General features: G+C 53.6%; 1 protein-coding gene across 7 annotated transcripts in view; it reads left to right on the forward strand.

Annotated features, from left to right (window-relative positions):
- The window catches only part of LOC105181492 (growth factor receptor-bound protein 14), a 348,327-nt gene that overhangs the window by 153,529 nt on the left and 173,007 nt on the right, over positions 1 to 21,791 (forward strand). For all 7 annotated transcript variants that reach the window (XM_025304178.1, XM_025304174.1, XM_011138293.3 and 4 more), the window contains one exon: positions 4,989 to 5,018. In XM_025304178.1, coding sequence (XP_025159963.1) covers positions 4,989 to 5,018 — 30 coding nt within the window. The remainder of the gene's footprint in view (positions 1 to 4,988; positions 5,019 to 21,791) is intronic.

Consider the following 21,791-nt stretch of genomic DNA (forward strand, 5'->3'; position numbering starts at 1 on the left):
TCGCCATTTAAAGCATATTTCCTGGCCGCGGCTACGACCGCGTTGAAAATTTAATGCCTTCCGCTCTTTCCCGCCGCCCGCCCACCCCCCACCGTGCCCCTCTCTCCCTTCGCCTCGGCCGCGGATTGCAAGGATCCCGCTGCACCGAGGGCGATACACAATGCGCGCACCGGAGAGAGAACCGTTAATCGCGTCCTTTCGTGCTGCGCCAAAAGCCAAAATGCGTCCGCGATGCAACGGTTCCCTTTTTCTTTCTTTTTTCCTCCCTCCCCCCCTCTCTCTCTCTTCTCTCTCTCCCTCTCTTCCTCTCTTTTTTTTTCTTTTTTTACTTCTGCCTCCGCCTTCGTCTCCTCCTCTTCCCTCTCGCGTGCCTGCGGGATCCGCTGCGCTCTCTCATTCTCTCGTCGTCGTCGTTGTCATCGTTTTAACCCCCGGCCATTAAATTTGGGCAACGGCGGAATTAATTCGATGATCGTCGCCGAGGCGTGGCGGAGAGGACGGGGAGAGACGCGACAGGCCGATCTCCGTACGGTTGTATCTCTCCTCTCTCTCTCTCTCTCTCTCTCTCTCTCTTTCTCTCTCTCTCTCTCTCTCTCTCTCTCTCTCTCTCTCTCTCTTCTCTCTCTCGCGCGCGCGCCTTTTATTTATTTCCACCGGCCCGTTACGTCACACATAGGTGTCACAGATGCGCGCCGTCGATGCGCTCGCGCGCGCGTAATAATTCATTCGCCGTGTATATTCGGTGCATATTCGCGCGGAAGCGGCGGCGTCGGCGGTTCTCGCTGTGAAATTACGGTGCCGCATAAATTACGGCGAAATTACAGCCACGCGCAAAATATGGTGGATTCTACGTGTAATTACACTGTTTTACCGGCAAATGATACCGGCTAACTGACATTGCGCTAAACACGGACGTTCTGACGTTGCGACGATGTTACTCACTTAGAGGCGGTCTGTATTAGCGGGAATTGCCGGGAATACATCCACTCTCTCTCTCTCTCTCTCTCTCTCTCTCTCCTCCCCCTCCTCGTCCCATGGGCTCTCTCTCGCGCAGTGGCGCGCGTGCGCGCGCGCGCTCCGTCGTTTTCGACGTGTTTCTCCGTTTAAAAAACACGACGAGGCAGAGAGCGCATACACGTCACGTTCCGCGGCCGAGGAACCTTGCGCCATGCGTAAAGAGCGCTGCAAGCCGCGGCATCAGCGCCGTAGTCACGTTCGCTCTTTGTTTCGAGTTGAGCGCGAGGTCGTTGTCCCAATTCCCGAGTCGTATCGATGTCGCCGCCGCCACCGCCGTTGTCGTCGTCGTCGTCGTCGTCGTCGTCGTCGATAGAGATAACAGAGACGCGATAACTCACGATTTAGCGACGCACCTCCCGGCGAGCTAATAAATTCCTCTATATGCAGCCGAGCTAGGCCGGGCAGATCCGCGGCGCCGATAACAGATGGCAAAATTATCGTTATCCTCCGACTGTTATCTCTCTGCCTCCGTCTCGTTCCCTTCTTCTCTCTCTGCTTCGCCTCTCTCACTTTCTCGCGCTGTCGGTCGGTCGGGCCGCGAACGGGGCCGAAATCGCGCGATCCGATATCGCGCGCTCGCGGAAGCGAGGCTCTTGTTCCGCATCGTCCACACGCTGAGCGCGCGCGCGCGCGCGCGCGCGTGCGCATGCGCGCAGCGTTTCGTCGCGACGCGGAGATTCTTCCGCGCGTCACTTGCGGGCCGCGACTTTTGCGTTAAATCGCCGATAATAAATCGCGTCGCGCCGGACTTTCCCGGCGGTGGCTCTCCGCGCCATTCGCGCGGCTCGATAATTCTACTACCCTCCCCTCGCGTCTCTCACTCCCTGTTGATATCCAGATGCATACCGAATGTTTGGATGATATCATTTCGATACATCTCGCGACGAGCGAAACGGAAAATGCGCGAGCTTAGGTGGCGGGGGCACCCTCGTAAATAATCTCCGTGCCATCTGTCTTAATAGGCGGCTAACATTACGGAGGCGCGAGCGGATACACCGATGTGTGTTGCGCGTGGCTTGAATAAATAAACAATCCCCCCTCTCTTCTCTCTCTCTCTCTCTCTCTCTCTCCCCCACTCTGTCGCGCGCGCACTCACCGGCTACGTTTAATATCCCGTGAGGCGACGTGCATATGCAACGACCTCGCGACCGAATGTCACGGTTTCGGACATACGTGTCACATGGAAAATGGAAAATCGCATAAATAAATATCAATGCATTATTGATTCGCCCACGGCCGATCCGGCCGGTGACGCGTTCGAGTTTATACGGCCGTGTCGCGAGGTCTCTTCAAGTAAGATAAATGTGGCGCGTGTATAAAGTCACTCGCGGCTCCGTCCGCAAAATTTATGCACGCGCGTGTGTTAAATAAAAAGAACAATTGCATTTGCAACAACCGAGTCACTGCCGAATCAGATTTTTTTTTTTTTTTTTCCTTTTCTTGAGTGTTCGTACGAATTACAAGGCTCGCGAAATTGCTGAAATGTTCCTGCTATCCGTATTTTCGATTAATTAATTCCCAATTTAGAATTCAACAACGACAACTCGATGCGAGAGCTTCTTCGTTCGGCTGATATCGACAGCTGGATACTTTAATCAACCTGAGAAACTAGAGACGTTGAAAAACGCACCGAGCAAAAATCCCGAGTAGAAGCGAGCGGCGAGACTCGTAGCGTAAAACGTCTCGGGAACACAAATACGCGATTGCCGCTATTATCTCTCATTGAAAGCGTGAAAAGCCGGCGTTTAAAGTCAGTCGTCTCGTCCGGCGGAAAAGCGAAAGGGAAACGCGCGCGGCGCTTTGTGAGCGTCGCGCGGGATCCCACCTTCGGCGGGCGAGGCGCATTCAGCGAAAGTCGTCGTCGTCGTCGAGCTCGTTTCTTACCGTTTGCAAATTTTAAGCGTTGGTCGGCTCTTTGACGCCTTTTACGAACGGCGCAAAGGGAGTTTTTCCGTTCTTCCTGTCGTGTTGGAGCTGCACGGACGGTCGTGATCGTGCGCGTGTGTGTGTGTGTGTGTGTGTGTGTGTGTGTGTGTGTGTGTGTGTGTGTGTGTGTATGTGTGTACCCTCACACGTCCGCGGCGACGCTCGTTTTTACTGCCGCGGCACACTCACGCGCTTCTCACGCGAGAGATTACGAAACGACCGTCGTCGACGTCGTTGCTCCGTTTTGCTAATTCAAGCCAGACGGCACTCGGCTGATTTTCCACGGCCCGACGCCACGCTATTCGGAATATAAAAAGACCCTCGCGCGCGGCGCTGAATTGCCCCACCGAGAGGCGACGTGCGAGAGGATGTAACGCGGTTACATTAATTCCGGAGCTGGGCGCGTGGGTGACATCTGTCAAGGGATCGTCCTGTTCGATAGCTCGCCGCGACGAGGAGAAATTCGCGATTTAAGCGAGCCGACGCGTCACGCTCGACAGCACGCGAAAAATTCATCCGAGAGGATCTTGCAGGTGGAGCGATGTTGCGGCGCGACGACACGGCGGCGCACGCAGTGCGCCAGCGCGACCGCCAGCGCGACTCGTGTCACGTCCCGGAAACGTCATCGCGAGGCGTTGTGTATCGTGTTGTACGAAAATAACGGAACGGTACGTTATAAAAATCGGATGATTTTATATATGATTGTTACTTGGTAGGAGAGGATGAAAAAATGAGTGAAAATAAGAACAGAAGAGTAACCGCTCAACTAATTTAATGTATGCTATATGCGCATACATTTGGATCCTGGTTCGGAGTATTAGTAGAAAACCGGACTCCCCGGACGAGAGTCCAAATATTTGAGTGTATGTTGAATCACTCTTGGCTGAGTCTCTTGTTCTTTCGTTTCGTATTGCACACTCTCAATGACCTCTCATATGTTCCTGACTGCGTTACAATTCCTAGATATTATATAACTGTGCGAGAAAATATCGGAATTATTAATACAACAGAAGGATGAATATGTAAGAAGAAGAAAAAAATTACGAATACACTTCGATACGTCGCTCACGTCTCACGTGAGAGAAGCGCTGTCAGATTAGGAAGAAAAATTGAAAGGAACGTGTTTAGATCGTTCTGAAAGACGCCAATAAAACGCGCTATCAGCCCGGAGTCACGCGACCGTAGGCGGGCTCAAGCAGCCGTTAATTTATCGACACATTTTTCTCGAAACGAGTCGAGCTGGTCGCGTGCAAAATACAGCGCGAAACTGTGGAATATTTCGACTAGCGGGAGTCTCCCGTAGCGCCGAGCGGCTTCTCGAGTCCAGGCCGCGCGAGTATTCGTGTAGCGCAACTATTCGAACACTTCGTAATCATAGTGCGTGCGCCGTCCGCGGCCTGCACGAGAGATCGGCTACGCATGCGATACGATGCGATGCGATGCGATGCGATGCGATGCCGAGCCGGGGAGAGAGAAAGTGCGGGACGAAAAGAGCGAGAAAGACGGCCGCGTGCGCCACGACGCTTTCCAATAATTTCTGCGCTTTGTAAATTCCCGCCGCTAATTCGTGGTATTTTCCCGCTGTATTTTATGAGCGGCTACCGGCTTTGCCTCGGAAATTGTTTCCAGGAATTCTCTGTACGCTGTTAAATTACTGTACTTTCACATAATATGTGTGCGGTGGATTTCAGCTCGGCATCGCTTCAGCCACGTCGCGCTTCGGGCGCGGTAGCCGGCGAGTTTCCTCGCTGGAATTTCGCGGCGTGTCGCGCCGCGCTTCCGACGAAATTTTATTTTCGAACCTAATTTCTTTCAATTACGCTCGACATTTTTCCTCTCTCTCTCTCTCTCTCCCCCTCTCTCTCCCTCTCTCTCTCTCTCTCCCTCCCTCTCTCTCTCTCTCTCTCTCTCTCTCTCTCTCTCTCTCTCTCTCTCTCTCTCTCTCTGCCGTCGTCGTCGTCGTCGTCGTCGTCGCCGCGTGTCCGTAGAATAGATGGTGCTGACGGGCCGAGCTCTCACGGAAAACTCTTCTCTTTCTGTTTCAGGCCACCGCCACGCCGCCGAAGCGACCATCGGTGAGTAGAAATCCTTTCGCGACGATCCGCGCTCTCCGCGTTTCGTCCTTTTCTTCTTCTTCTTCTTCTTCTTCTTCTTCCTCTTTTTCTCCGTTTTGTTACCTCGACGATCCTCCTGTCGCCGTTATATTCCTCCGATAGCGCGTTTCTTCTCGCCAACAATGCTGCGACGGGCCGCAATCTGCGCTCTCGCCGGCATTGAGAGGCGAAATTATACGCACGCACGCACGCAGGCAGGCAGGCACGCAGCTGGTGTCACTTAACAACGTGTCGTCCTTCGCCGATGAGGACGGGCGAAATGCGCGCGGCTTAATGACCGCGCGAATGATAAAAGCGAAATTAGTACGTCGCGATACACACGAAGCGGGCGTGCGGGCGGTGCGGGGGGAGCGCGTCGAGGTGAAAGAGACATCGACGACGAGACGCTTTCAAAACCGGTCGTCTTTGAGAATTTACGACTTCGAGATCGCGTCGTCGTCGTCGTCGTCGCCGCCGCCGCCGCTGTCGCGCTCCAACTCGCGCGACGCAGCGCCGCCGCCGAGTCGAATCGATCGCCGCCGCTGCGAATTTGCATACGCCATTTTTGATTCCACGTATAAAACTCGCCGGCGGCTGCGCGCCGTCGGAACACCGACGCTAATATCGCAAATAAGCGCCAGACGAGATACAAATATTGGCGGCGGCGGTTCGACGGGTCAAGAGCGACGCGAGCGGAAGGGCTCTCGGACGGGGGAAGGGAAGGAGGAAGAGCCCAACGCGATACGCGAGGTATTCGCTCTTGATTGTCCATTAACGACGGGCTCTTGATGGTCCATTAACGACCGTGTCGCGTCTACGGGGGTGTCTATGGGGTGATCGTAAAACGAGGCTCGCAGCGGCGCGAGATCGGCCGCTACCGCATAGGCAGAAAGTATTTAACGCGATGGCGGATTACGTGCGAGCGCTGGTAAAAAAGAAGCCGCGACCCGCGAGAGGAGTGTAGCAAAGTGGAGCGTTCGTCGAGGGGCCTCGCCGTCGGCAGCTGCGAGGATTCTTTAGGATCTCGCCGGATGCAGCATAGATTCCCGGATTCGGCTGGAAATTGCTTATCCGGTCGCGAGACCCATTCGTGAGAAACGACTCTCATGCCGATGTTATTGCCGCTGGGAATTGGCGCTTTTTTTTTCAGCGCCGGTGTATTTGTCGTGAATGAAACGGAGAAGCCCGTCTCGACGACGACGCCCCCCTCCCCCTGCCCCCGACGGGCCCCCGAGTATCGCGCTCGTTTAGATAAAGAGAGGCGAAGGAATAAAATTCTGACGCGAGCTAAAGAGCAGAACGCGCGATGAACTCGGGAAAAGTCTCGGCCTCTGGGAGAGCTCGAAGGCGTTTGAGACGCGTTCGCGCTTTGAGCGCGTTTCTTTGGAAGTCACTTGGCGCGACGATCGGCGTTTTAACTACCCCGCCCGCCCGCGAGAACGAACGGGGCACGAGCCGCGCCATTAGTTGGGAAGTTTCCCAACGACCTGTCAGTCCGTTTTCGCCGGTGCGCTTCGTCTTAGCTACCCCCCCCCTCCCCCCGCCCCCGGAAAGCGGCCGCGACGATTATCCTCTTCCGCCGGATTTTCGCCGGCGCGAAACTTTCGCGGGACCGCTCGAGACGACGAATTGCCCACCGAGCGTCGACGCGACGTCGACTCGGAGGAGGTAGACGCGGCGCCCGCCGGTCGCATCGGTCGTTTCTCCCGTTCTTTCGCGCCGAGGAACGAGCGGCGAAAGAACGGGAATCGTCTGCGCCGAAACGGCGAAACGTGCGAGCGCGATCGCAACAAGTGCGTCGCGGATATTTATTATCTGCCTCCGTCGCTCGGTCGCTCGCGTTAGTCGAAATTTTCAACCTAACCTCTCGGACCTTCGAAGTTGCACTCGAGGCTCCTGTTGATCGGCGTGGTTCGCCGCGGCCTCTTGATTGCGCACCTCAGGAACCGGGGAAAATACATGCTCAAAATTCCCGCGTGCCGTCTTCGGATGAAAAGAGATACTCGCACCTCATGTCGCAGCCGAAGAACGATTAATATGCACGCGATGGATCGCGCATGCGCACGGACTGCTAGCTCTCGTATTGCAGAATTTTGCGTTTGTCTCGACTGGTTGTCGAGGGAGGAGCGGTCTGTTTAGAGCGTCTCGCAAATAATTAGCGATCTCGAGTGTTCTTTCGCACAAAATGTCCTTTTACCTGGAAACGGCACGCAAGAATCTCTCCAGCGTGTCATTTCTCACGTCTGTCGACGTCGCCGTTCGATATGGCCGCCGCGACAGCCGCAATTTCGTACTCTAAGGCTTGTATCGAGTCCCTTTATTGCACTCGACAATTAATTGTATGAACAATTGTGTTGGTTGTGTTTAACCCGCTGCTACTTTGCCGAGAAGTCTTCTTGAGAACCTACCGAGCGAATTGCGCGTTTTCCGCTGCTTAGGGAGGGAACTTTAGTTTCCACATAAATTGAACCTCTCCACGGGTTCTCTCCTGAATCTACACACGTCAAATAGTTTAGAAAGTAAGTAGTTCCAAAGTAGGGCCAGAGCATGTTTTTTCGACTCGGGCGTGTATTCTCCAAATCTCTCGGTTTCGAAGTTTTCCCTCGAAGAGCGGAGTGATCACACACCGGAGTCGCTCGAATTCGAGAGCGATCCTTCACACGCGCGGAGAGCAAATTCTCCACTCTGGAGTAAATATTTTCATTCGAAATTGAAGAGTGATTCTAATGTATTCGACCGCCACGCACAGGAACGCGTTCGCCCTAATCTATTGAAAAATGTTCGCTCATGGGTAAAAAAAGCCTCTAATCGTAAGCGCAGAAAGATTTTTATCAGAATCCGCTTCAAGCTCGAGTGACAAACTCTCCAACGACAAAGCCAGCTGGCGAGAGAGAGAGAGAGGGGGGGGGGAGAGAGGGAGAGAAAGAGAGAGAGAAAATACTCGAGCTTCGAGTATCCATCGGGCGAGACACAGTCGTTCCGATTTCCCAATTACCTCGTGTGCTGTATTATCCCCTGACATAACGACAAATCTGTCATTGTTATCCCCGTTTACAGGCCGACTCGTCGTCTGTTCTATTCCCGACGCATGAAACGGCGATTACCAGCCGGCGAAACTTCATGATTTATTTGCAAAAGAAACAGGGCAAGCCTCTCGGAATTAGGAATGTCCGCGATGCATGTGCGTGCGTATGTGCATGTCTCTCTCTCTCTCTCTCTCTCTCTCTCTCTCTCTCTCTCTCTCTCTCTCTCTCTCTCTCTCTCTCTCTCTCTCTCTCTCTCTCTCTTTCTCTCTACGACCCGTTGCGCGTTATTTCGGAGCACCGCGACGCGTCTCCGGCGAGCGCGCACATCGGCTTAATCCATTCCGTTTAACATCGAGCTGTGTGTGTGTGTGTGTGTGTATGCGCGCGCCATCGGTTGGCAGCGACAATCGGTGGCAACGGTATAAAGCCGATGTTAATATTTGATTTGCCGGTTGCTGAGCGGCGGTGCGCATGCCCGCGCGCCCCCGTATCTTCGACACCGTCCGTTGTTGCCTCCCTCTTAAATCTCGCCCCCTATTTGCGTATCTGTCGCTGGCTCTTAATGAACGGGACTTGTGCCGCGTAAATCGCGTCCTTCTATCGCGAATAAGAATGATCGCGCGTTCGGGCTGTCCGTTACCGCGCGCGAGTTCAATGACTCGCGTTAAACGAGAGCGGTGGGGGGAGGTGGGCGGGGAGGAAGGGGGCGAGGATATTTTATTTCGGATAATTTTGGCCGCGTTGCTAACTTGTCCGCGCGCTCGAGAAAGCGCGATAATTTTGATGCGCTTCGCGAGGAGAGAGCGAGAGAGGGGGGGGGGAGGGGTCGAGGGGACACGTGACATCGTGAAGATTGTCGATCGGACTTCGCGATGAGCTTACTCTATTCTCGTCCGTCGCTCGCAGCCGTCGGCCCGAAGAGGATTAAACGTCGCTCGCGTCGTTGTCGGAACTTTTTCCTACATTTATAAAGCGCGGATATCGATTGCAGACCGCGGCCGGCCGCGCGGGCGACGTGGTGAATCTAGCAATCGCGCTTTTTTTAAAATGCCGATTTATTAATGCCCCCGCGCTCCGCCGCGCGGCGCGGCGGCGGAGCGTCCATACATTGTCCGTGTAACTTTCCTCTTTTACCTACTTGCTCGCCACTTTGTTATGCAAAATGCAGCGTGCCGCATTTGTTGCACCATGTCGATCAGTAACGTGTCATTGTTCACTTTGCGGGGCAGCTATAACGTGTCGGCTGATGTTGCCAGCGAGAGCGGCTCGTCGTTGCGCGACTTGGCGCGTAAAGCGCGCTTCTCGACGCGGCGCGCGGCCTTTGATGTCTCCCGGACGAGCGTCGAGTGCGAAATACCGAAATCTCGATTCCGCTTGATTCCTCCTCCTCCATTTCGTTTCCATTTCTCCGCTTTGCCGACGGCGGTTGACACGCACTGCGCATCGACGTGGTGGAGGAGGTATCTCTGTGTGTCCGCCGGGTGCACACTTGCTCGACTCTGGATATTATTGTCGTTTAAGACCTTCGAATTCGGCTACTTAAGCTCCACTCGGCTCATGTGACTTTCTAATGTGCGGAAAGACTCGCGCTCGGCAACCGCGAGACTGATTTTTAAATAATGCAAACAAAGCGCGTATTTAAAGCGCTCGCTTTTGGCATGAATTTCGGTCTCTAGTCCAAGTGCGCGATAACGCTCGTGCTTTTGGAAGAGCGGCGCATTTTACGTCCACGTCGCGCCGGCCCGACGGAGTCGAGTCAATACGCGAGTCGAGAAAGATGAGATTTCCAAAATACGCTCGAACTTGAGAGCCGAAACACAAGAATCGGTCCAGATCAGGCAAGTGACACATTGATATTTTTATCCCGCCTAACTCCGGGTATTCTTACAACCGCCAGCCTTTAGATACAAATATTTAAATGTCCAACATGCGATACGTGTGCGCATATATCGAACATGTATATATATTTCATGTCGAAAGTTTAAATATTTAAATTTAAAGACCGAAACAGCCAGAATGTTCGGAATTAAGCGCGTGTCGCGATATTGCTATTTGCGCTAACTCCTCGGCGTTCTTATTATTGTTCTGGCCTTTAGATGCGAATATTTAAACTTTCGCCGCGGGATACACACACACATATATATATATATATACACACCCGATGCGTGTCCAGAGATTAAATTCGTATCCCGCCGTCGTTGGTGCTCTCGCCTTACTCGTCCTTTCTCCGGCGACGCCTCCGCGCGCTGGCCGGCAAGCTGGAGATTTTCGGCCTCTGCTCGCGCTTGACCGTCGTCTCTTGCGCCATCGACGAGTAAAAGAAGAAAAAGAAGAAGATCTGTACTCAGCGCGTACTCCGCGGGATATTTAAACGTCGTCGAAACGAGATCCGGCGTGCGCGCGCGAGAAAATTGTTTCTCCCGTAATGACTGTCACCTACGAGTCGAAGAACGACGCGCGGCAGCAGATGGCCGCGGCGCGATTTCGTAACGAAACTACAGCGAGTATACGAAAATAGACGACTTTGCGCGGCCGCGCGTGTCCCGGCTTTACGCGAGAAGACGAGAGAGGCCTGTCAGCTTGCTGATTGGAGAAGCGCCAATTTTTGGTGAATGAACCGACCGGCCGCGCACCCTCGTGCGCCTCGGATAGACGCCCTTTTTATTCGACCGCCGACGACCGGTCGCGGCGGAAGAGCGAGCGTGTTTGCTCGTGTTTTTCGACTTCTTTACATCTCTCGCCACCGCCGGGAAACGGGGGGGGGGGGTTGGTTTGATCTTTTCGCTGCGCCCGCGGCGGCGACACTTACCCACGTCGAGCGTCCGAGACGATGGCCGCGAGAACAACAACGTGCGATGCACACTTCCGTGTGCGACGAAGCGATGATAAATATCTCTCGTTTTTTCTTTTTAAATATCTCTTATACAAGACGTAACTATGTCTGAGCGCCTTTTAGTCGCGGTTAGTCGCAATCGATCAATCGCCGCTGTGCGCGATGATATCACCTCCGTGGTTATTATATTTTTCCCCTCAAATCCCACCGATTCGGATCTTAAAGCCTGACGTTAGCCGGACGGGGCTGATTGCGACCACCCTGCGCCAATTAGCGGAGTACGCGATGCGGCTTTGGGATGCTAATGAAGAGCCGGTAACGCGATCTGATGTCGGGATATTGTCCCGAGCGATAAAGACGTTAAGGAGGAGGAGGAGGAGGAGGCGTGCGTGCCAGGCGACGCGAGCGCGTAAAGGCCGACAAAGGGGGGCTTCGGGCCCCCCGGCACCCGATCCCGCCGGGTAGATAATGAAATTTCACGCGCGCGCTCGCGTTCGCGTTCCCAAGAATCGAAATCATCTCCTCTTTGTACGCCCGGGAGCCGAGGTCGTTTAACGGCACATCCGGGAGGATCTCGCGAGATAGAATCGCGCGCGGCAGGATCGCCTCGTCCGCGTGGATGCTGCGAGCGCGCGCGCGCGCGCGCCGCTCGAAATCGCGAGTAGCTTGCGAGACGATCCGTAACGGAGAGAAAAAGGGAAAAAAATCAGTGACTTGTAAAGCGTAACACAACATTCTCGCGTTCACGCGATGTTCACGCGACGGTCCTCGTAGGAAGGGTGGCCTATTGCAGCCGAGTATCGCACGCCTTTCAGATCCTCAGGCTGAAGCGGCGTCGTAAGGAAAAGGAAATTGGAAATTGGGAGGGTGCAAAATGAACGCCGCGATTATAGCGACGAGGGCAGTCTTAAGATGAAGCAAGAAATTGTTACAATATCCGCGTAACTCCGTTAAACTAGGTGTTGATCTTGCTAAAAGGCTTGGATATGCGGGGTCTTCGCTGCGGTTTTTCTTATCCTTCTAATTTACCTCTAATATTTCGTCAGAAATAACCTCGGGGAAAATTCCGAAGTAGATAAGTATCATTTGTTCCCCCCGTACGAGAGAATTAATATCGTTGAATCGGTCGATTCTCTTCGCGGCCCTTCGTCCAGCAGTCTTCACTTTCTTGCAGACGCGCGTCATCACGTGCGTCTAATCATATCCTCATCCAGTGAATAGCGGGAATACAACTGATACGGTTTCCTTTGTTATCGCACTTGCCGCTGATTATTTACAGGGTGCTAAATTTCAAACGTAACAGGTAAAAAATCTCGAAAACCATGAAAGATATATTAAAAAAAGCTAAAACACGTGCTCCATGATTTCGAAGGGGAAAGAGAATGGCGTTATCAGTTTTTTATTTGGAGGGCATTTTCAAGGTCAGTTGAAGGTCAACTTCATTTTCTAAAGTAGAAAGCCCAATTTTTTATCATGCCTTTTTCTACCGATTAATTTTAACAACTTTTGTCTGCAACATTTTCTTATTTGCCTAATATTTTTGGTATTTGGAAAGGTACTTTCCAACTTACATTTACTTAATTTTTTAACTTTTTTTTTTTTTTTTTTTTTTTTTTTTTTTTTCTAACTATTCGTCGAAAGAAAAAATATTAGACTTTTGTTTACTTTATTTGCTATCAACGAATATATTACTATAATAGTGCTCTAACTTTTGTTAACTTATTGACCTTTGGAAATTTCAAAATTATTAAATTACATACATATATATGTATGTATATATATATATAAATATAACTGTATGTATATGTATGTATGTGTGAATTCTTTCACGCTGCTTCCCACTTATTTATTTACAAGACCGTTAGACTCAGCTACCGAGAACTCTATTACGCGCACGAGTTCTCTCTCTCTCTCTCTCTCTCTTCTCTCCCTCTTTCTCAGCGCCGTCTGGCCGCAATGTTTCTTGGCACGTAGAGCGGGTCAGGGCTGGTGGCAGCGAGATACCACCGAGATAACCTTGCTCGATAAGCGTGCCGGCTTGCGTTTCCGTTAAGTCGTACATCTCGCCGCGCGAATTGAGCTATCTGTGAGCTACTATCGAACGCACGGAGCTGCTGCCGCGTTCGAAAGAATGGTCCTACTTGTTAAAGCGTCGACAGCAGCTTGAGCGGGGAGAGGCAGTCAGGATTCTCGCCGACTGCGAAGAGAGAAACTCTCTCGATTACTGTGGAGAGGCAAAATCGATGTTGCGGAGAGTGTCAGAGCTAACGGAAGAGACTAGCGCCATTTATTTATTTACTTGTGTTTGCGCACACGGCATAAGAGAATGCCGGTTATTGTGTAGAAAAAGATAGATGTGTCTCGGGTTCCTTCGCTTTGCAAGAAAGGTGGTGCGTTGCTTAAAAAAGGACGGGATCCTGAGCTCAGCTGTAGAGCAAAGATTACACGGGACTTTTAACAGCGTCTATCTCAAGAGCCAAGAAATCCTCGAGTCGTGTGTGTGGTTTTTTCTACGTAATCACCAGAATCTCTCATCTCTCACGTCAGGACGAAACATGTGCGATTGTAGAATCGTCTGAGACGCGAGAGGCGACTACACACACACACACACACACACCTGCGATTGACTCCGGTCAGAAGGAAGACGAGAGGCGGTGGGATCTAATGAGAAGGAGAAAGACCCGATGCGACGCGGAGACATAATTGTGCGCATTAATATATCATTCCCCCCCCTCCCCCCGCGCGCGGGCAATTTGGACGGAGGAAGTTGTTCTCGCGATCCGAACACACGTTGCAATCAGCGATCGCTTATATCCGCGATTTATCGCGGCATTAAATGAAACGCACCGTAGTAATGGTGCACGTTGTCGAAATGAGTCGCGGCGAACGAGGGCGGCGCTAATTAACGGGGGAACAACCGCTAAACAATTTCCGGGGGAATTACGGACTTTTGAAGTTCGGCCGCTCTTTTGCCGGTCCAGCGGCTTCTCAGCGACCCGACGTTGAGCGCATACGGGCCTTCCGACTCGTCGGCGGTTTTTCTTTTTTTTTTTTCCCCTCCTCCGGCTGCTTCCTTCGAAAGCTCGATCGCCGACGCTCGAACGCCCTCGAAAAGCTGCGGAAAAAAGAGAAAGGAGGCAGCGGGAGACGGAGATTAGTTGGTGGATTCCGCATCGCGCGGATGGCCGAGATGATGCGAACGCGGAGGAGATGAAGCGACGCGAGAGCGGCTTCCGACTAGCCGGGGATAGAATCGTCGGGATCATTTCCTTGAATTTAGAAAACTGTGAAAATCTACTCTGGATCCGGGCCGCGCTGGCGCGCCCGCGTGGGTCAGCTTACGACGGGCAAATTGGATTTCGCGGGCGAGAAGGGCCGCGAGACGGCGAGGGGCGCGGCAATCGAATCGGCGGTGGCGGCGGGAAAAAAAGGTAGGCAGAAAGGGTGATAGAGCGAGAGGGGGAGGGAGAGGGGGGGAGGGGAGAAACGAGAGGATAAGAGTGTCGGGGGCAGAGAAACCGTTTCCGCCCCGGAGTGCTCCCGCAGGAGCGTCCCCGGGTTCAACGGCCTGGCGGGGAGGAGGGGGGTGTGCGATCGCACCACATTGGCCTTCTTTTTCGGCTCGATCGAGAGTGCCTCGCCGATTGAAAGCTGCGCCAGCCGTGGCACGGCCGCTCGGGGTGCGAGGGGCCAGGAGAGAAGCGATAAGGGTGTCCGCGCTTTTGTCTCTGTCTGCTGGATTACCAGGAATACAGCAACGTAATTAAAATTATTAAATAAACAAATGTTGCTCTCGCATCCCAGGTATCTCCGTCAGCTTCTTGTGTGTCCGCGAATCTGCTATGAGTTCGTCGTAAGCGCGTCGAATTTAGTCGAGGTGGATTCGGAATTCCAACTAGGTTCTTTCGGTACGTTCCGTCGAAAATTTCGATGGGTTTGTCTCTCCGTTTGTTTCGTAAATATTTCAGTCCCAAACGCATGAAAAATAACGAATTGAATAAAAAATTCGGTTCGCTGTTTCTCTACATATGGAACCGTAAGTTTCGTAACATTCTTAACAAGAGAACAGCCTCTTCTTCTAGTGCGAGTACATGATAAGCTCTTCTAAAATTGGAGCGTATTTTAGGAGAATATGTGATTAAAAAAGATCTCTAAAATAAACCGTATAAATCGCCTTTCACTCGCGATAGAATGATACTTTTCCCCGCGCAGAGCTCTGTGCAGTCTCGTTCGGTAATGAAAATTGCCCGTGAAAGTTGGGCTATGCACGCGAAACGCTTATCGATTTATCGATCAATTATTATTATTATTATTACTACTACTACTACTACTACTACTACTACTACTACTACTACGACTACGACTACTGTTAAACGTTGTAGACGGATCGGTTTCGCTAATTAAAGAAGAAATCGAGACGGGAAAAAAGTTCATAACGTCGTGAGCCGTCCGTGAGTGTCGATAATTTCGAATATTTTATTCCCCTCCCCTCTTGCTGACCCCCGCCTCCGTCGCATTACCGCTCTCGCGCGCGTGTTACTCGCCGTCGTTGTTCCTCACGCTGCGCTGTTAATCACGGCGTTAATCCGCCGCTGCCGAGGCGGCGCCGAACGCGCCAAAGTCGACGACACCCGGCGCCGCCGCCGGTAGCGATTGCACGCGGCGCATTGCAGTTCGCAACGCCATCTTTTCTCTCCCTTGTAATCATCCACGCACAAAAATTCCTCCTCCCGGGCCCTTTGTCCGCACTCTCCCGGGCGCGTTCGCGTCGCGCGCCGAGTAATAACCGGGCGAGGCGCTCGCCTCTTTCTCTTGTTGCGTTCTTTTCGTATTTAACGAACGAGAAGGGAGGACGGCCAAGTATCCCGGTAATTAGCGAGAGAAGAGTTCTGGAAATTTTAATCAAGCCGAGTGGTCGCGCTCCCGCCGTCGCCCCTTTCGAGTCTTCGTATTTGCCACGTTCGTTCGTTCGTTCGTTCGTTCGTTCGTTCGTTCGTTCGTTCGTTCGTTCGTTCGTTCGTTCGTTGGTTCGCTCGCTCCTACGTACGTCCGTCGGTCGGCACATATTTCTCTTAATTTTCCACCAGCCTGTTCCCTCGACGCGTCCTCCCGACCCCTAAGGGCGAAGGGCAATATTTGTCCCGAAATTTCCGGAGGACTCGCCGGCAGAGTCGAGCCGGCAATACCGGTCAGGATAACGTACTCCGTGATAAAGAACATTCACCCTGCCCGAGAAGCTGGGTCTGCTCCCCCTCTCCCTCCCTCCCTCCCCTCGCTCTCTCGCTTGTTCCCTTTCGCCCTCGCGCGGATCTCTTTAAAGTTTAAAGGACCAGCAGGGAGGAGGCGCCGCGGCGAGAGCACGGCCCTTTAAATCTCGGCGAAGTCGTCGAAGAGCGACCGAGCGCGAAGTTGCCGGCGATCGCAAACACATCAGACGTGTTCTCTAAGCGCGATCCGCGGGTTTTTCCGGGTGTTTTGCTTATTACACTGCTGCGACGTCAACCCATCGTCGGCTCCTACAACGGCGACTCTCCCGGCCGTCGGGTGATTCTCACCCGCCGCGAATCAATTATAGATCAAATTGTCCCGCGCGCATCAAAGCGGCACTTTCGTTTGATAAATTTAGGAGACTCCCCGAGAGAGAGAGATATATATATATATATATATCGAGGTAGACTGGGAGGGAGGGGTAAAGAGGGCGCGAAGCGGCGAGAATATCGAGGGAAACTGAAAGTAAACCGAGAAAGGCCTCTTCGTTCTCTCGAATGTTTCATGAGCTGTGTCTACGTTATTATCGGGAACTGACGACTCTTCTCCCCCGTTCTCTATCTCTCTTTCTCCAACGACACCCGAAATCGAATTTGCGTGGCCTTAAATATTCAATCGTCCCGCGTTTTCCGCATAATATACCCAGCTACCGAATGTGATAGTCTACGAGCGCGCTTCGCGACGTCCGTTGCGCTGTGAATTTCCTTCCGAAGGATACGAGAAAAGGACTCGACCTCTTTAAGTTTTTCCTCTTTTTCTCTCGTTTTGCCTGCAAAACTCGAGTTTTATTCGCGCCCGCCGTCCGGTTCGCCGTCTCGCCCTCCCGCGCGATCTCGGTGATCCGCCGGCGAGCGACTCGACGGATAATAAGACGCGAGGTCGGAACTTTAGGGTGGAAATGCAATCGAAGGGAGTCCTTGCGGGGAGTTAGGCAGGAAATTACGTAAGCCCGAGATCGACGCCCGCGATCGAGAGCCCGCGCTGTCGACATTCGGTGCGAGATATTTCCGTATTTGCACTTGGGGGAGGGGCGAGAGAAAGGAGCCCACAGCGAAGGGCTCGATTAAAGGGAAGGAGGTCTCTCCCTTTTTTCAAGCGTTCAACCGCGCGGAATAACGAAACGCTGCGGCAACAGATCGGATCGATCGAGTCGCGCGCGCGCGCGCGATCTCTCTCTCTCTCTCTCTCTCTCTCTTTCTCCGTCGCCATTCTCGCCCTTCGGCGTCGGGTAGCGCCGAGGACCGAGGAAGGGCCGCGCGCTGGGGGCACGCGGTACCAGGAATCGACGGATAATCGATATCGGTTCGATTGCCGACCGACCGGACTGCCTGCCTCGCCGTACGGAATAACGACGTCTCGTTAATGCCGCCGAACGAGCGTGAAAGAGGCCGGTTCGTGAAGGTGCTGCCTCGAGAACGGCCACGCTCCTCTTCGCCTTCCCCGGGAAGGCTAGTTCTTTATCTCTTCCTTTCACCTCTGTTTCTCTCTCCCTCTTTCTCTGCCCGCTGATCGCGGTCTCTCTGTCTCTCCATCCCTTTCTCTTTTTGACCACTGCGCGATGAACCACGCGTCTACTTTGTATTTTTATTTTGCCCCTTGACAGCGAAGAGCAGATTACATGTAATTATACATGAATCGTATATAATTATGTATGACCCATATATATGAATTTTGTTTCTGTGCGGCCGCGCGTGTACAATCATACGTAATTATACACACCCACACGCGGAGAGAAACGCTATTGATAATGAAGGAGAGAGAAACAGTCAGTTGTTCGATTAGACTGTCCGACATCATCGGCTACCGTGAACACGCGCGCAGCTGCTCTAATTGTATTTGTAGAGCATATTTTTTTCGCGGCGTCGTCGACGTGTGCGGTTAAACGTACGAGAAAGAAAAAAAACCACGACACATCGGCAAAATTTATTTACAATGTGATTACATACAATTATTCAGATCTCTTTTCTCCTCCTTCTTTTTCTGTTCCCTTTCCTTAACTGCACACTTTTCTTTTTGTAATAATAATTGATTTTTCTTTTTCGTTAATTACATATAATTATTTATTACATATAATCTCTCCCCGCACTCTCTCTCTCTCTCTCTCTCTCTCTCCCCCCCCTTCGACGGGGCTCAGTCCCAGGGCGCCAGTGACCGTCGCCGTTGCTCTCTTTCATTCCTCTTCGCATCGTCGCGCCCTCGGCCGACGCGGTGCGGTCGAGCGCGGAGTTGCATCTCTCGCTTCCGAGGAACGCGTCAGAGGCAAGGGAGACTTGGTTAACCCGCGAATCGAGCCGGTCAAGGCCGCGTTTTCGCGCGATCGTCGTGGCGATAACGAGAATTTTTATTACGGCCACTCTCCCTCGAGCCTCCTCGCTCTCTCCTTCTCTCCGCTGTCACTCCCCTCTGACCAGCTCGGTCTCTCGCTCCGGGCCGCTCTTCGGAGGCTGATACTCGAAAGCAACCATTTATCACTTATGCAGCACGGATAGTATCGTCGACGCAGCGATTCCGGGATAATTTATCGCGTGTTTTTGCAGCGCCGGCGGCGGCGGCGGCGGCGGCGGCGTCGTCTCGCCGCTTCCGCGCGCACGAAATGAATTCCTCGCTCTCGCGAGCATCGCCGTCTTCGGCATCTTAAGTATCCTCTCGAACCTTCGGCCGTGCTCGGCTGCCGTAAGTCTGTCTCTCCTGCCTCCCCCTCCCCGTCCCGTCCCGTCCGAACTTCCGTCTTTCGCACTCGCCCTCCGCGCCGGGCGGCTGTTTGCCCGCGACGTCTGCGACGTCGACAATCGATGGCATTGTGTCGCGTTCCGCGCCTCTCGATACCTCCGAACCTCGCGCGACGAGCCGGCGCGGCGCGGCCAGCCGGCGAAATTCCGCGACGCCTCGCAATTTCCAGATTAGCGGCGCGAAAAACGCCCGGCCTTTGTCTTCCGCCCCCTCCCCCGGGCGGCGTCGTGGACGTCGTCGGCCGCGCTACTGTGTCGCGCGGATACACTTGCAAGCCCGCCCTCTCGCACCCCCCGGAGCCGGAGGCGCAGCCAGCCCGGTCGCGTTGGGGTAAGGTTGGGCTCCTCCGCTCGGTGTACAATACACTCCCCTTTGTACGAATAGTCTCGTCCGGTGAATCGCGCGCGCGCGCGCGCTTTCAGAAGAAGTACCCCGGGAGAACGAGAAGTACTCGCGTCGACTCGCTAGAATTCTGACAATGCACTTCGCCGATGCTTGACGTTTCCTTTCTTTCTCTCCTTCCTTCTCCCTCTGGCCCCTCCCTCTTTCTCTCACTCTCTTTCTCTCTTTCTCCTTCGCTTTCTCTGCCGCCGGTCGGCCCTTGGGCACGCGGGATTTTTTTCAGCCGCGCTCTCTCGTAGGGAGAGCGCGGCGACGACGAGCACCACCGTCGCCGGAGAGAGCGACGGCACAAATTGCGTTCTCGAGAGATCGGACGGTGCACAGACTTTTCTCGCCGGCAACCGCCGAGAAGGAAGCCCCCCGCCCTCCCTTGCTCCGGTCCTCCTCCTCGACAAGGTGCAAATTATTCCTTCCTCCCCGAAAAACGGCACGCGCGTTTAACGAAGACAATAAAGCCGTGTCGTCGGTTGCGAGGATTTTTGGGTGCAGTCTCGTCGCAATTTCTCATGAGGTCCCTCCCTCTCTCTCTCTCTCTCTCTCTCTCTCTCTCTCTCTCTCTCTCTCTCTCTCTGTCTGTCTGTCTTTCTTTTTCGCTTTTCCGCTCCGTCCGAACAAATAACGACGACGACGACGCTCGCAGCGTTTGTCGCCCAACCGGCGGTTCGACTCGCGAGACGGAAATGGGTTGCGATAGTGCGCATAATGGACGGACGAACGGCCGCGGAGAGGGGAGGGGTGTCCTGCTTTGCATACCGAATCTCTCGCGACAGCCGCGTTGTTACGTGAGTAACGACTTTTCATACCACGGGAACGAGATAGCGCTGAGCCGCGGCGGGGAGAAGAGGGGCAACGTGGAGACGCCGGCGGCGGCGGCGGCGGCGGCGGCGTTGGCGCCGGCCGGGTAAGAAGATAACTTTGTTTCCTAGCCGGGGACCGAATCGACCGGAATAATTAATAATTAACGCCGGGGCGTGAGCCGCCGTCTCGTCTCCCCGGTTCCGGCCGGATGTCGACCTCGCCTCGTCGCCGTCATCTTGCCGCGAGTCTCTCGCGGTATCATCCGCGTAATGTATTATTGCCCCCTGCTGGAACACCCTCGCCACCTTCCACGCCCTCCTAAATCCCGTCATCCTGATTCCGAGATATTCCCGCTCCCCCGCACGCGCTCGAGCCGAGAAACGAAGAGCGAGATTGCGCGTCGATATCGCGCGAGGTGATGGCACGAGCGGTCGCGTGGCGCACCGCGTGCGCCGTCTCCGCCGTCGAGCGAGTTTCTCTGCACGTTCTTCTCCTTCTTCTTCCGTTTCTTATTGTGACGTTGACTAAGGACGAGGATCCCAGAGGCCAGTCGTTTGTCTCCGCACGTGTTTCCACGTGTCGTCCGCTGGGCGCGACGTCGCGACTCGCCGCGCCGCCGGGGCGAACAGTCGAAGGGAAGAAAGGAAAGGACGGACGCGTGTCGGCCGCGCGGCCGCCGCTTCGGGATTAAATAAACGGGCGAGCTTCATGTATGAAACATTTCCCGGCGACGTTAGCTCTCCGTTTTATTCCGAGAGCGAGAGAGCGAGGTAGCGCGAGAGAAAACGAGTGACAGGGTAGGGAAGGCGCGGGGAGAGGAGGGAGAGGGGAGATATCCGAGCGACAGAATTTGCCGATGAAAAAGTGATGTTTGACGATTCCTGGCGCGGCTCGCACAAATGTACGCAGCGTACATAATGAAAGATATAATCTCGAAAATCGACGCGAAATATAATTTCATTTCCAACTCACTCATATTTATTTATTTTATTAGCTTAATTATTCGTAATAGCAGCTTTTAATCGCCGCGCGATCGCGATTCGCTCGTCGCTCTGTCTCTCTCTCTCTCTCTCTCTCTCTCGCTCTCTCTCTCCCCCTCTCGCTCCCTCCCTCGCTCACTCACTCACTCACTCAGCCCGGAGAGAGCCCTCGAAAACGAATTCGCGTCGGATCGATCGGGCATTCCGGCGGAATTACGCGCGGTCGGAAAATTCACTCGGAACCGTGTCGGCGCGTTCCTCGTTATTTTTTTTTCGCCCCGCAGCTGGCCGCGTTGGAGAAAATTGGCCGTTCTCTGCGCCGATCGTATCGCGCTCTCGCTTCCGTCTAGTTTTACGGGGACAGCTGCCGCGGCTCACGCTAATCCTAACGTTTTCCTAGGCCGGAAACCTAATATTCCTGCGGACCGCACAGGCGGCGGAATCCTCGACCGCATTCGGGCCACCGCGCGGTCCCGCGGTTTTTTCCGCTCATTTATGTAATCGCGCGCGCGCGCGCGCGTTGTTCGCGTTTCTCGCACTTGCTGAGCGTAGCCGCGCCCCGATCTCTCTCTTTCTCTCTCGGCTTTCTCGCCTACCTTTCTGTGAGAGGCTTTGGAAACAGACACGGAGAAAGAGCCAAACCCGGCCAGAAATGTAGCGGAATGTCGAGCGGGAGTCAGGTGACTTTAATAAATCAGCGCGATTTCGCGCGATTGTC

Source organism: Harpegnathos saltator, unplaced genomic scaffold (genome assembly GCF_003227715.2).
Source record: "Harpegnathos saltator strain DR-91 unplaced genomic scaffold, Hsal_v8.6 scaffold119, whole genome shotgun sequence".
In the NCBI taxonomy this organism is placed as follows: domain Eukaryota; kingdom Metazoa; phylum Arthropoda; class Insecta; order Hymenoptera; family Formicidae; genus Harpegnathos; species Harpegnathos saltator.